Source organism: Lacerta agilis, chromosome 7 (genome assembly GCF_009819535.1).
Source record: "Lacerta agilis isolate rLacAgi1 chromosome 7, rLacAgi1.pri, whole genome shotgun sequence".
In the NCBI taxonomy this organism is placed as follows: Eukaryota; Metazoa; Chordata; class Lepidosauria; order Squamata; family Lacertidae; genus Lacerta; species Lacerta agilis.
In genome coordinates, this window is record NC_046318.1 from 961373 (window position 1) to 976492 (window position 15120).

The 15120-nt window shown below is 43.8% G+C and overlaps 1 protein-coding gene across 3 annotated transcripts in view; it reads left to right on the plus strand.

Moving 5' to 3' along the window:
* Positions 1 to 8022, plus strand: part of ADCY2 (adenylate cyclase 2) — a 113558-nt gene extending 105536 nt beyond the window's left edge. For 2 of the 3 annotated variants that reach the window (XM_033154094.1, XM_033154096.1), the window contains 4 exons: positions 383 to 490; positions 2375 to 2489; positions 6760 to 6884; positions 7537 to 8022. In XM_033154094.1, coding sequence (XP_033009985.1) covers positions 383 to 490; positions 2375 to 2489; positions 6760 to 6884; positions 7537 to 7689 — 501 coding nt within the window. In that variant the 3' untranslated portion in view covers positions 7690 to 8022. The remainder of the gene's footprint in view (positions 1 to 382; positions 491 to 2374; positions 2490 to 6759; positions 6885 to 7536) is intronic. The other variant, XM_033154095.1, reaches the window with a different exon arrangement.
* Positions 8023 to 15120: the final 7098 nt, after the last annotated feature.

Sequence of the window (15120 nt, forward strand, 5' to 3'; positions counted from 1 at the left end):
CAAAGTGCAAGTAGATAAATAGGTACTGCTCCAGCGGGAAGGTAAACAGCGTTTCCGTGTGCTGCTCTGGTTTTGCCAGAAGCAGCTTAGTCATGCTGCCACATGACCCGGAAGCTGTACGCCGGCTCTCTCCACCAGTAAAGCGAAATGAGCACTGCAACCCCAGAGTCGGACACAACTGGACCTAATGGTCAGGGGTCCCTTTACCCTTTACCTTTTACTGTCTCAACTAGTTCGGCTGCTTCTGGATCTGCTAAATGTGCTTGAAAGATACAGTACTCCAAACAAGCGCAGCCCGGAAGCAGCACTGGGAAGCGTTTGTATTAACAACATTGATGTATTATTTGGCTATCAGACACCTGAGTGCTTTATTTCTTCACAGCTATTGTCGAAACCCAAATTTAGCGGCGTTGAAAAGATCAAGACCATTGGGAGCACTTACATGGCAGCCACAGGGCTAAGCGCAATGCCCAGCCAGGAACATAGTCAGGTATATCAAAGTTACTGTGTCCACTTTGTAGGGACCATATTTTGTCTGGGGTGCAAAAGGCCACATCTGGGAATGCAGTGAAGCTTCTAAGTCACCTCCCCACCAAGCCGGTTCAAAGGCTCTGAAAAGCTGCTCCCAAAACTTGGGAGGAATTTTGGGAGCTCCCCAAAGGGGGCATGCCAACTTCAGCAATCCCAGTGCATGTTCCCAGAAGCATTTGCACGCACCTGGGCAACTTTTGGATCCTGATCTCAGGAAATGCAGTTAATACCGTTTCCCTCCAATGAAACACAACACTCACAACACTCAAGCACTTGGATTTTCTAACTCTGAATAACTCTGAATATGCTTTTCATTCCCTGCATAAACACCCTGCTATTACAGAACAGTGTTTTATTTCTTTATTGCTGTTACAGCATTGTATAGCAATGCCTAATGGGGTTGGGAGGGTGGGTAGGTAAAATGATATCCCTGCAGTTTCCCTGGTGTTCCAGTATTTGAAGAATCTCATCTACATTTTGTGAAGTGGTGCTAAACTTTACCCCCCCCCCCAAAAAAAAAACCCTCCACACTTCAACCCCACCCTTTATTTCTTTCTCATTCTCTTCCCACTCTGCTTCTGAGTGAGAATGGATTTATGCCTATAGAGCAAGTAGGATAATTTTGAAGAATCATGCTTCATATTCACCGAACATTAAAACAGCTCAATCCTATTCTCCTACAGTCCACGGTTGCAGCTCGGAGGGTCCTGTGCACTGGTGTACATTAAGTATGTGTGAAGACCTGGCACAAAAAAAAAAACAGCTGGGCCCTCCCCTCTCACGAATGAACAGATATGAGCCTCTCAGGTGGGATGGCTCCCTCTATCTGTATGGTATGAAATGGGCAGTGCCACCTGGAACTGAGAGTGTGCACAGGTGACCCATTTGGCCGTTGTCTTAAGGCCCGAGACTTGAAGGGTCTGTTGCATCAAGCTAGGGCCAGCCCACCCAGGAGGCAAAGCGAGGCCACTGCCTTGGGTGGCCTGATCCAGAAAGGCAGGAAATCCAGCCTCTAAGGAATGTGTTGCCCATGGTGGCGGCAGCAGCTCTGCTCCCTCCCCAGCAGCCTCCCCCCATGCCACTTGTACAGCAGCCTCTAAGCGAATAGGAGGCACTGCTGGGCCCCTCCCACCCTTGTTCCCAATGAAGCTCTTTATCCCCCCCCCCCCGGTCGCTTTTTCCCATTATAGATGTCCACTCACCCCTTCTTCCCTGGCAGGAGCATGCACCATTTTGTGGTTCTCCTCAGGTGCAAAAATGTCCAGAGCCAACCTGGTGTCCAGCTTTAGACCCAGCACAATTCCTTATCCTCTTTCCCTGCACTTCCCATCATTCAGGAGACCAGCAGGGGAGCAAAGAGGGAAAGGATCCTAGAAGGGATGGAGGGAGTGACCTGTTCTCGCAAGGGGAGTTGTGAGTCTGTTACTTACTGGGAACTAAAAGCAGATCTCTTACCCAGGGGCCAACAAGCACTCAGAGCCAGTCCAGAACCCATTTTGACCAGGCACATTGATTTTCCGCAAGGGCGTAGCCGATACAAAACTGAGCTGCGCGCAGGCATAAATAACATACAGTCCAATCTTATGCATGTTTACTCAGAAATAAATCACACTGAGCTCAATTTAATTAATTTTTTATATTTGTTAGTTTATATCCCACTTTGATTAGGAATAAATCCAAAGTACTACGATTCTGTTGGAACAAGTAAAAGTACATAGGGTTGTAACCCTAGAATTAAAACACTGCCTTCTTGTAAGTTTTCAGTAAATTGCAACATTTACAGAGAGCAAATCTCTATTGAGGATTCTTTGATAACTGGATATGTGTATGTGTTCACATTCAGGAGCCTGACAGACAATACACGCATATTGGGACTATGGTGGAGTTTGCATTTGCCCTGGGAGCAAAACTGGATGTCATAAACAAACATTCCTTCAATGACTTCAAGCTACGCGTAGGTAAGCAGCATAAATATTTTGTCTCGTCTCCAAGTACAGCAATAATACCTTTTTTTAATACAGTGCTAACCAAGTTCCTCCACTTTGTTCTTCCAGCATTGTGGTTGCATAACTTCCCCCCTCATTGCTAATTTCAGCACATCACTACAGTTGAATATTGCCAGTAAAGCGAGATGAACGCCACAACCCCATAGTCGTCTGTGACTGGACCTAATGGTCAGGGGTTGCTTTACCTTTACCTTTAATGACACAATACATTAAACAGTTACATATACTAAAATCGATTTATTGATTTTGGGGTAAGCTTTTTTTCAAATGACAGTTCATTCCTATGTTTTTAGGCAAAAGTTCATCTAACTAGGCTACAGCACATGAGGTTGTAAAAAAGTTATAACCCTACTGATCACACATCAAAATAAACCATAAACAATTGTTTACTGTGTACAAGCAAATTGTGCTTTCTTTGCTCTGGGAGGGAACAAACCATGGTTCCTAGCTTAGCCTGCTGTACTCCCAACAAACCATGATCAATAGGTCAAGAGCACACCTTGTGCTTTTGGGGAGCAAAGCAGTCCACAATCGCTGCTTTGAATTTAACGCAAGTTAGGGGTCATGGCTTATAATTAGAAGCAGAGAGTCTAGAAAGCAAATGTGGTTGTAATTTGGCCTTTTATACATTTTTTTCAGCAGTGGTTTGAATCCCCGCGACGGGGTGAGCTCCCGTTGTTCGGTCCCAGCTCCTGCCCACCTAGCAGTTTGAAAGCACATCAAAGTGCAAGTAGATAAATAGGTACCACTCCGGCAGGAAGGTAAAAAGCGTTTCTGTGCGCTGCTCTGGTTCGCCAGAAGCGGCTTAGTCATGCTGGCCACATGACCTGGAAGCTGTACGCCGGCTCCCTCGGCCTGTAAAGTGAGATGAGCGCCGCAACCCCAGAGTCGGACACAACTGGACCTAATGGTCAGGGGTCCTTTACCTTTTTTAAAAAAATGTTTCATGATGTTGCTTTCATACTTGATCTATTGTACAGCATCTTGGTGGCTTTCAAAAAGGCTGTGCAAAGATAGCAAAAGTAAATAAAATTATATTAATAGAGAAAGCTGCTGTTATCACTGTTCTCAAGTTCCTAAACTGGAAAATTAAGGCAGACAGGGAAAGGCAAAATAAGCTTGTCAGTTTTATTTTCTTTGGGAAGCTGCCTGGAATTTCTTTTTTTAAGACCTGCTTGTACAGTTCCTCTCACACTCTTATAATACTAAGACCCAGAGACTTCCCATGAAGCTGAATGGCAGATGATTCAGGACAGAGCATAGGAGGCAGTTCTTCACACAGTGCATAGTTAAAACGATGAGATTTCCTACCTCAAGACACAGAGTGTTGCTCCCAGTTAAGGTGCACCCCCTCCGTCCCCATTAATCTACGTCACTCCTACGTTGGGTAATCTGAGCTTGTTGCCATTGTGCTTTCTGTTCTATCACTCTCAAAGCCCGTCTAGTCTTAGGTGAAGGGGGGGGGGGGTCAGGAATGCTGTCCAAGGACAATGAATCTGCCAGCTGTCTCTCCTGTGTTTCCTCTTCTAGCTGTTCCTCATCCAGTATTTTCCAGCTTTCCCCCTCTGGACTATGCCCTTCTGCAAACCACTGTTTGAAATCAATACTGTCCTCCTCCCCTTGGGAAGGTTCAGGAGAAGGGGGGGCTCCCACCATTCCCCCTCAGTCCAGCCCCTGACACCTGCCTCCAGTCTGTAGGGACCTCACCTGTTCTCCAAGAATTCTCAAAGATAATAGACAAAGGCTATGAAATTACATCCATCAGCTCCCTTTAGTATCCTTGGATGCAGCTCATCAGACCCTGGAGATCTGAATTCATTTAAAGTAGCCTGGTGTTCCCTCCAGGGGCGTTTCTAGCCCCTTGGCTGCCCATGGCGAGAAGCCAAGGCGCACCCCTGGGGGCGGGGCATCGCGGCGTGTGGGTGCGTCATGACATCATGATGCACGTGCACAGCGCAACACCCCGCCCCCGGGGATGCCGGGCGGCGGCTTCGGGAATCTCGACAGCCTGCAGAGACTCCCGAAGCCACCGCCTAGGCTCCTTTGGCGGAGTGCAAGTCGGGATGTCACCCCTCCTCGCTGGCCCGCCCCTCTCCATGCCCCGGCTCCGCCAGCCAGCCAGCCAGCGGCAGGAAAAGCTGCTGAAAGAGGGGCGAAGGAAAGCAAAGTAGGCGCTTGAAAGCGCCTGTTGGGTGTCTTCCTTTCCTCCCTTTCAGAGGCTTTTTTTGGCTGCCAGCTGGCCTGTGCGAGGTGCGGCATAGAGGCAAGGGGCGGGCTAGCGAAGAGGGGTGGCACCCCTCCTCACTGGCCCCCTCCTTGTCTCCATGCCGTGGCGAAAAAAGCCGCTGGAAGGGGGGGCTATCTTTGGCGCTGCCAGGGCGGAGCCGCAGGGGTGGCCAGCGAGGGGGGGTGACACTCCGCCTCGCTGGCCACCCCTGCGGCTCCACCCTGGCAGTGCTGAAAATAGCCTTTTTTAAAAAAAAAAAGCCCAGGGGGTGGGGCCACCACCCAAAGTGTCACCCCCAGCAGGGCGCTGCCCAGAGCGGGCCTCCCCCCCGCCCTCCCTTGCTCCACCCCTGGTTCCCTTACTACCTCTTTTCCTATCTTGGTAATTCCTTTTTTTTTAAAGGAACATAAAAAGGAGATAATAAACCCATTTCCAAGCAAAAGGGTGTCATACCACCTTAGAGGTGTGGGCAGAATCCCACCTAGTGGAGGTTCGAGTTCTCTTCTCCTGCTTGCTTGCTTGCTTTTACTCAGAAATCTTAAACCTTTAAAAAAAAACAAAAAACCACACAAGTGTCTGTTCTACTTAACTGCATTTCTTCATTCTCTTACTTTCATTTAAATACTTATGCAGCAAATTCACATAAATTCAAATTGCCATCTTCCAAAAATAGCAAGGGTTTGTAGAATGCAACAGCAGAAAATTAAATTCCTGACTGACTGACAGAGTGGTCATTCCAGGATTTTAATATCCTTTTAGTAATGCCATTTATTTTTGAAGGCTTCAGAAGTATGAAATGTATGCAAGAAAATGGAACCAACCTATAAATAAATCTGAAATATTTCATGTTTAATGTAACAGTATTTTTCTTTCTGGGATTATCGCCGCTCGCCCCCCCCCCCCCCACTCCAGTTTGTATAATTCTAGTTTTGCTTGCTGGCTGATTCTTGGTTTTAGCTTATGGTGCCACCTAGTGGCAGAAGCAGGTTGTGGAAGAATGCTCTGAAACTAAGAGACGCAGCACTGAATCAAAACAATAAGCAGCTGGCTTTTCTGCAGATTGCCTTTTGTTCCAATTTAACGCTAAAGAGCGGATTTTCTGGGGTAAAGTGGCAGGCCAAAGGCAGAACTACTGTGAGCCATGCATAGAAAGCAGCAGAGAAATGGAAAACCGCTTGGACTCAGGCTTTCTAGTGTGGACGAGCCCCAAGTTGCCCTCAGCCACCCACCACTTTGGGAGTACACTTGCAAACACTTTCCTTCAGAAACCTGTAATGTGGAGCTCCTAAATAAAATCAATGAAAACCTTTTTTTTAAGGCACAAAGGATACTTTCCCTCAGGCAACCCGTAAAAAGCAAGCTGTTACACTTCTAACAAATATTTTTGTTAAAACAAAATCGAAAATTCTTTCTAGTAGCACCTTAGAGACCAACTGAGTTTGTTCTTGGTATGAGCTTTCGTGTGCATGCACACTTCTTCAGATTCAAATATTTTTGTTTTATATATAGCGTTTTCTAGTCATTCATTAGTAGAGCAGCGTTCTGTGTGTTCCAGTTATATGACATATTCCTAGTAATACAAATCAATAACAAAGTGATACTCATTTGCACAGCTCTGCCACAGAAAGATAACCATCAGCCTCATACAAATCTGCGCTGATGGCATCTTAACACATTCCCTAGTATTGCCAATGTTGTTCAGTCATACTTCTCAATTTTCCCATTATAATTGTTCAATGCTTATTTGATGAAATTTTGCCACTTCTTAAATGAACAATACTATTATTAATAAATTAAATATTATTTTGATCTGAATCCCAGCCATAGGAATTAATTCTGCAAAACTCCAGACCCCAAATTTGACAGCAAAGCCACCAGATGTGTATATGTGTTTCAGAACATTTATGTTTCCTCCAGGGAGCTCTGCAATCTGTAGCATTTGAAAATATATATTTGGTGAGGGGGACCATGCTTAATTTGCCATCTTCTTTACAGGAATTAACCATGGACCTGTAATTGCGGGTGTCATTGGAGCACAGAAGCCACAGTACGATATCTGGGGCAACACTGTAAATGTGGCCAGCAGAATGGAGAGCACCGGTGTCTTAGATAAAATTCAGGTGTGGTTTCTATTTGTGTTTTTACTCAAGTGCCCCAACTAAAAGTCCCTCTCAGGCAAAGATACAGGCTACTGCACACATGGGGGAAGCTCCTCAAGTGAAGACAGCGGCAGCAGAGCTGGGGGGGGGGGGAGACTTGTAGGTGAGTCGAAGGTTCCTTGGTTAAAATCTGATGCAAAATCATAGCCTACGTCAACATTTTTTATTAGGTGGGTATCCAGCAGGGTTGCTCAGGTGGCAGGGAATCTACCATAGGCAGAATGGGGCGGAAATCAATTTTCAGTAATTCCAACTCCATCCACTCGCCATCTCTTCTTTTGAGGGGTCCATAATTCTCTGGAGCAAGTTTTGGGGCTGTGATGGTGGTGGCAGCTGCAGTGTGGAGATGGAGGAACTGATTCCAAGAGATGACAGCATTGTCTGTTTTAGAATCTGTTCAGTTCAAGGTGCTGTTTTTATCCTGTTGTGTAAATTATTTGTGATGGATCTTCTATGATTGTATTCACTCAGCAAAAAGGAGACCCTGTGTGAAGCAACAGAGTCCAATGAAGGGCTTTCCTCACTTCTGGACTTAGGGCAAAGAGGGGGGGGCAGGCAGGCTTTGAGATTTTCTTTACTTAAAGTGTGGTGTGCTTGTCTGCTTGCATTTCAGGTCACAGAAGAGACCAGTAACATTTTACAAACATTGGGCTACATTTGCACCTGCCGAGGCATAATTAACGTCAAAGGAAAAGGGGAGCTTCAGACCTATTTTGTACATACGGAAATGACAAAGTCCCTCTCACAAGGGAATGTGGTGTCCTGAAACAGGCCCTCTGCTGCGGGCAGTGCCGCATTTTAGAAGAAGCATTGCCCATTTTTTCTTAAGTCTCTTTCAGCCCATACCATGAACATGTGTGTAATTTTCTGGTACATAGAAATGTTGCTGTAGTCATATTTACGGTCTCCTCCCACCATTCTGTATCCAGAGACCTTAATTGTCTTAATGTTCCAGGATGGCTGAAACAAGGTATGCTCTGGGCTGGGAAGACTGAACAGCAACTTGCACTGTCAACTCTTCAGTGGAAAAGAGAGAAAATTTGGACAGGAGTTGGAGAAATTAAAGGTCTGAGAACTTGGGGAAGATGGTTTTAAGAAAGGAAAACAAAAAAAAAAAAAAATCTTACGGCAATAAAACTGGAGCTGCATGGAAAGTTGTGGAAAGTATGGTAGCTCCCCAATCTTAGCTGTTAACTTTTCCCTTTTCTTGCGAGGAATCCTATTCGGAATAAGGGAATTTCCCTTAAAAAGGGGAAAAAGTTGACAGCTATGTCCCCAGTATCACCTTCTAGTCCTGAATTTGTAACCTCTAATTCTGTCCCTTCATCTACTACAACTAAGGTGTGTTCACTAGATGCCAGGGACAGGAAATGGAGCCCCTGGCTAACCACCTTCTCAAAAGAAGTATAGATGAGCAGGACCAGTTTTGTACAAAATGTGTCCAATGTTTTGATGCCATTGTCTTTTGTAAGTTTAACTCATTAAAACTTTATATGTACTTGTCTTGCAATGTGAGGTTATTGCGACTCTCGCACGAATACATACAGCACCATCAAAGTATGTGATGTTTCATAGCCTAAAAAGGGCAGACCCAATAAGTTCACAATTTATTTCTGACAGGAAGGGAGAGGAGGCAGGGGAGAGACTGGGCAGGTAAGCAAGGATGGAGGTGAACTCAGGCAGCATCTTATACTTTGCCTCTCTTATGGATAGCAACTTCACTTATTTCATGTGGGTTACTTTCACCTATAGCCTCCCTAGTGCTTGTTAGAACTAGTTCACTCTTTAAAGAATAGTAATGAAAGGAAATCAGTAATTAAAATCTCCTCCACACTGGGAACAGAATCAAGCAAATCACGGCCCGCAAAAACTATGTGTTTAATTTTAAAGGTACAAGAACCCTGAAAAGCTTTTAAGTACAGTGGTACCTTGGTTTTCGAACAGCTTAGTTCACGAACAACTTGAAACCTGAACACTGCAAAACCGGATGTATGTGTTCCGGTTTGCGAACTTTTTCCCGGAAGCCGAACGTGCTGTTTTGAGCCCTAAGCTTCTGTTTTTACTGTTGTGCTGCTAATCCGTGTCCCCTATTGTAATTCAAGCCTTCTGTTTCTGCGTTTCCTGTTGTACTGCTAATTTGCACACACTCCCCAATTGTAATTCAAGGCTTCTGTTTCCGATTGCAGCGTTCTGAGGTGATATTTGGAGCTTATATTTTGGTGCTTTTGTTTTTACTATTTATTTTGCATTTTTTGTTTTTGAGGCTTTTTCGGTTAATTTGTTTTTGTGACTGTGGAACACAGTTTATTTTTTTTAATTTTTTTTATAAAAATTTTTATTTTTAAGCATAAGGAGAAAAAAGCAATACACATACACATATACACATTAAAAGAAACATAACAAACAGTTAAACAAAAGTACAATAAACAAAAGAAAACTTATACCTACCTAAATGAACATAAAACATACATTAATCCTTATCTGTTCTGGTTTCGATCTTCTTTAACCGGGGACCTCCCCCGCCCACTCGGCTGCATTCAAAATCGATATACTTTAGTAACTTTGTATCTTTTTTCCATAAACATTAACCAAACTTCTTAAAATCTTTGATGCAATTAATCACTTATAATTCCTCACATAAACTACACATCCTAAAATTCTTAAACAATCAAATCGTTCATAACAATATTTCTTATACACAATTTTATCTAACATCGTCTAGCTAAAGCCAATTTATCTAGCTAATTCTGCTCAAATATTCAATTTTACACAATTAACTAAATAGTCCTTAAATTTCTTCCAATCCTGGTACACCTTCTCCTCCCTCTGGTCTCGGATTCTTGGAGTCAGTTCAGCAAGTTCCATAAAGTCCATCAGCTTCATCTGCCATTCTTCCACTGTTGGGATCTCTTCACCTTTCCAGTTTCTTGCAAGTAAAATTCTAGCGGCTGTTGTGGCATACATAAAAAACACTCTATCCTGGCTGGGTATCTCACCATTAACCATGCTCAAAAGAAAAGCCTCTGGTTTCTTAATAAAGGTAACTTTCATTACCTTCTTGAGTTCATTATAAATCTTCTCCCAGAAAGCCTTTACCTTTGGACATGTCCACCACATGTGGTGGAAGGTACCTTCCACAGATTTACATTTCCAACACACATTGCTTGCTGCATGATATATCTTAGCTATCTTAACTGGTGTCAGATACCACCTGTATATCATTTTCATAATGTTTTCTCTTAATACACTACAAGCAGTAAATTTAACACCTTCCTTTCACAACTTCTCCCAGTCCTCCATCATGATATTATGTCCCACATCTTTTGCCCAATCAATCATTACTGATTTAACTAATTCATCTTTCGTATGCCACTCTAGCAACAAATTATACATCCTGGAAAGGTTTTTGGAGTTCGGTTCAATTAGCTCTGTTTCCAGCTTTGACTTTTCCATTTGAAAACCAATTTTTTTGTCGGCTCTAAAAATTTCATAAATTTGACGATACTGCAGCCAGTCAGTGACTTTTTCAATCCCCTCATAGCTTTTCAGCTTAAATGTCTCACCTTCTTGCTGCAGTATATCTACATATCTTGGCCATTTTGCAGGCATGTTTGGTCTTTTATAAGCCTTGGCCTCAACTGGTGAAATCCATCTAGGAGTCTTTCTCTCCAATAAGTCCTTATTTCTCATCCAAACCTGATAAAGGGCTTTTCTTATTATATGATTCTTAAAAGCCTTGTGGGCCTTTACCTTATCGTACCAAAGATAAGCATGCCATCCAAACATATTGTCAAAACCTTCCAAGTCCAGCACATCAGTATTGTTTAATTTAAACCAATCCTTCAACCAACAAAAGGCCGCTGCTTCAAAGTAAATCCTTAAATCTGGCAGGCCGAAACCTCCTCTCTTTTTAGAGTCAGTAAGAATCTTAAATTTAATTCTTGGTTGCTTCCCCTGCCAGATAAATTTCGTCAAGTCCTTTTGCCATGTCTTAAAACAGTCCAGTTTATCTAAAATTGGAATGGCTTGGAATAAAAACAGCATCCTTGGTAACACATTCATTTTAACGGCAGCTATTCTGCCCATCAGTGAAAGATTTAATCTTGTCCATATCTCCAAGTCTCTCTTTATCTCGGCCCACACTTTTTCGTAGTTGTCTTTATACAGGTTTAGATTTTTTGCAGTGAGATTAATACCTAGATATTTTACTTTCTTAACAAAATTGAGGCCAAAACATTCCTGTAGTTTCTGTACCTGCTCCGGATTCATATTTTTTGTCAGTACTTTGGTTTTCGCTTTATTTAATTTGAAGCCGGCTACACGCCCAAAGCATTCAATTAATTCCAAAGCTTTGGGGACACTGCTTTCAGGTTCTTGTAGGGATAACATCAAATCATCTGCAAAGGCACGTAGTTTGTACTCCTTCTCGCCCACCCTTATTCCTTTGATCTGTCTCTCCATTCGTATCATGTTCAGAAGGACCTCAAGGACCGTGATAAACAACAAAGGGGAGATAGGGCACCCTTGTCTTGTTCCTTTCTCAACTCTAATTTCGTCCGATATCACACTGTTTATTATAATTTTAGCTTTTTGTTCTGAATAAATGGCATTAATGCCATTTAAAAATCGTTGTCCCACCGCCATCTTTTCTAGATTTTTCTTCATAAATATCCAAGATATATTATCAAAGGCTTTTTCAGCATCTATAAACATTAATGCTGCGTCCGTGTTTATGTTTTTTTCCAATTTCTCTAAAATGTCCACAATAATTCTCGTATTGTTACTTATTTGTCTTCCAGGTAAAAACCCTGCTTGGTCTTTGTGGATATAATCCTTCAGGACTCTTTTTAATCTCGTAGCCATAACATTTGCAAATATTTTATAGTCCACATTTAAAAGCGAGATTGGACGGTAGTTTTTCATCAAGGTCTTGTCTGAATCTGGTTTCAATATCAGTGTAATATAGGCTTCCTTCCATGTCTCCGGTGCCCTACCTCCTTCTAGTATCTCGTTGCAAACTTCTTTTAAAGGCTGTGACAGCCCATCTTTTAAAGATTTATAGTACTTTGCAGTCAGTCCATCTGGTCCTGGGGCCTTTCCCAACTGCATGTTGTTAATTGCCTCTTCAATCTCTTGTATAGAAATCGGGTGGTTGAGCATATTTATCTTATCTTCTGGGACTTTATGCAATCCATGTTTTTCCAGAAACTGGTCGATCTCCGATTCTTCTGTTTTATCTTCCTTGTACAATTGCTTATAGAATCTTTGAAAACACCACCTAATTTCCTCTGGGTTCTCCACGCTTTTTCCATTCACTACCAAATTGTTGATGATATTCATTTTCTGTCTTTTTTTCAGCTGCCAAGCTAGTAGTTTCCCGCATTTATTCACCGATTCAAAAGTTCTTTGTTTCATTAATTTTATCTTCCATTCCAAATCTTCATTCATAATTTTTGCATATTGGGATTGCAAGTATTTGATTTCTTTTTGAATTTTTTGATTTTGGGGGTGACCTCTTAGTTCTTTTTCTTTTCCTTTAATTAATTTCAAAAGTCTTTCCATTTCTGCATTCTGTTGCTTCTTCTTTTTTGCTTTTTCACTTATGAGGAACCCCCTCATTACCGCTTTGCTTGCATCCCAAACCGTTCTCTTTTCCACTTCAGCATTTAAATTTATCTGAAAATATTCTTTCATCTTTTTTGCGGCTCTTTCCACTAGCTTGGTATCTCTCATCAGCGCATCATCCATTCTCCATCTAAAAGAATCCTTGGAAATTACTTTTAAGTTCAATTGTACAGGATTGTGATCCGAATACATTTTTGGGCCAATTTCTGCTTTTTGTATTTTTGGTGCCAATTCATTTGAAATCCAGATGTAGTCGATTCTCGACCATGACTTCTGCGGTTCTGAGAAGTAGGTTGCCTCTGTGTGGAACACAGTTTAACTACTGAATGATTATGTGACTGCGGAAATGGATAAAAGCCCCCCATCCAAACAATGACTACCATCAGTGCAGGTAAGATTTAAAAAAAAAATAATTATCATCTACAATACTGTTTTACAGTACAGTGAATTGTTTATTGCTTTCGTTTTATGGATCAATGGTCTCCTTATTCATGTTAAATTGCTGTTTTAAGGGTTGTTTTTAAAATTTTGGAATGGATTAATCCGTTTTGCATTACTTTCTATGGGAAAGTGCACCTTGGTTTTGGAACGCTTTGGTTTTGGAACAGTCTTCCGGAACGGATTAAGTTTGAGAACCAAGGTAGCACTGTAGTACTTTATACCTAGACTAGTGGTTTAAACCCATTAAAATAACGGGCGCTAGAACATTTCTGACACAAAACCCAAGGTCCTGAAGTGCAGGGAGCAGGGCAAACTACACGGTGTTAAGATTCCTGAGGGAGAAATGACGGCGTGTTTCCTTTTATTGTTCCTGTCCTAAACATACTTGCTGCACGAAGCATGGCTTGCTGCCTCCTCCTCCCCTCCTCACTTTCCGCGTGCGCGATGCTCTCCACAGGCCTGTCACTTGCCCAGAAATAACACGCTGCCGCAGACACCCACGGCCGACGCCAAGCTCGAGCTCAGCAGAACCCCACCTTAATCCTGCCCCTCTGGTCTGGGCTGCCTGGCGGGCTAGGCCTGCGCTTGCTGCTGAGGGAACGGAGTTAGGGGCTGGGAGCAGCCATGATAGTAGGTTCCTGCGGAGCTCCCACCGCCGTTATGGTGAGGTCTTCTTGCCGGGGGAAGGGGCGGCAGAGGGAGAGTGGCGATAGGAGGGGGCTTTTTTCCCTGGAGTGGTGTGGGGCTGGGGACAGTAGAACAGGTTTCCTTCCGGATGTATGGGGCTCCCAGCCCCTTTCGGAGTGTGGGGCGGTGGGTGGGGAAGCGAGGGGGGTGAGGCGGTGGCGGAGGCGGCCACCTCATCTCCCGGGAGGCTTCGCCCCCCCCACCCGGTTCTCCTCCTCCTTCTGCCAGGCGGCGAGAGTGGCAGCGTGGCCTCCCTTCTCGGCCTCCCTTCAGCCTCTGGAGCGCCAGCGTTCCATTTCAACCGCCGCTTCAACTGCCGCCGCTGCTCCCGGCCCGATCTCTCTGCTCCAATCCCTGTGTCCGTGGGGCACATGCTCAGTAGCGCAAACCCAGAGACACAGGGACTGGCTGCAGAGACACTTGCGTTTTATATATATAGATAGGCTGGTGCTGCAGCTGCATGTACAGTGGTAGCTCAGGTTACATTCGCTTCAGGTTACAGACTCTGCTAACCCAGAAATAACGCTTCAGGTTGAGAAATTTGCTTCAGGATAAGAACAGAAATCGTGCTCTGGCGGCGCAGCGGCAGTGGGAGGTCCCATTAGCTAAAGTGGTGCTTCGGGTTAAGAACAGTTTCAGGTTAAGAACGGGCCTCCAGAACGAATTAAGTTCTTAACCCGAGGCACCACTGTAATTACAAACATGTTGTTATACATCGCTACAAATCAGCTCTCACAGAAAAAGTGGACTGAAGCAGTTTGATCATGACACTGTAAAACAGGAATGGATACAGGATGTCAATTCCAGGGCATGGAGAGGAACAATATGGCAGCAACTGCAGCTGGACTCTCTGTAACAAAGTTGCTGATACTGTACTGTGTACTGTACTGTACTGTACTGTACTGTACTGTACTGTACACACTTGCAAATTCTGCTCCAAGAAAAGCTGGTGTATGTTATGCAGCTTGTTATGGCAGCCCAAAGGGCTAGAAGGACCTGTGTGCTGCAAGCTAAACTCCATCTTGGCACAGTGTCCCCCTCTGAGGCAGAGAGACTGCAGACAGAACTGCTGGAATGCTTGTTCTATGCTTGTTCCGGGTGCTCTTCAATAGCAGCCTCCCAGCAGCCTCTTTGCTTACAAATCAATAATGTCCAGTCTCTCCACTTATTCAATCTTTAATGCCTTCCCCATTGCTTTAGCACCTTTGGCCCCTCTTCCAGATGGATGCAACACTCTCTGTGGGCTCAGGGGCGTAGCAAGGGGGGCGGGGGGCGGTCAGCCCCAGGTTCCATAATGGAGGGGGTGACAAATTATCAAGGAACCTGCTCCGAAGGTCTTATCTTACTATACTAGGGATTATATAGCTATATGTGAAATTTCATGCATATTGGTTAATATCTTGACCCTCCTCCACCAAAATAGCTGTTCACTTGGCTGTTTTCC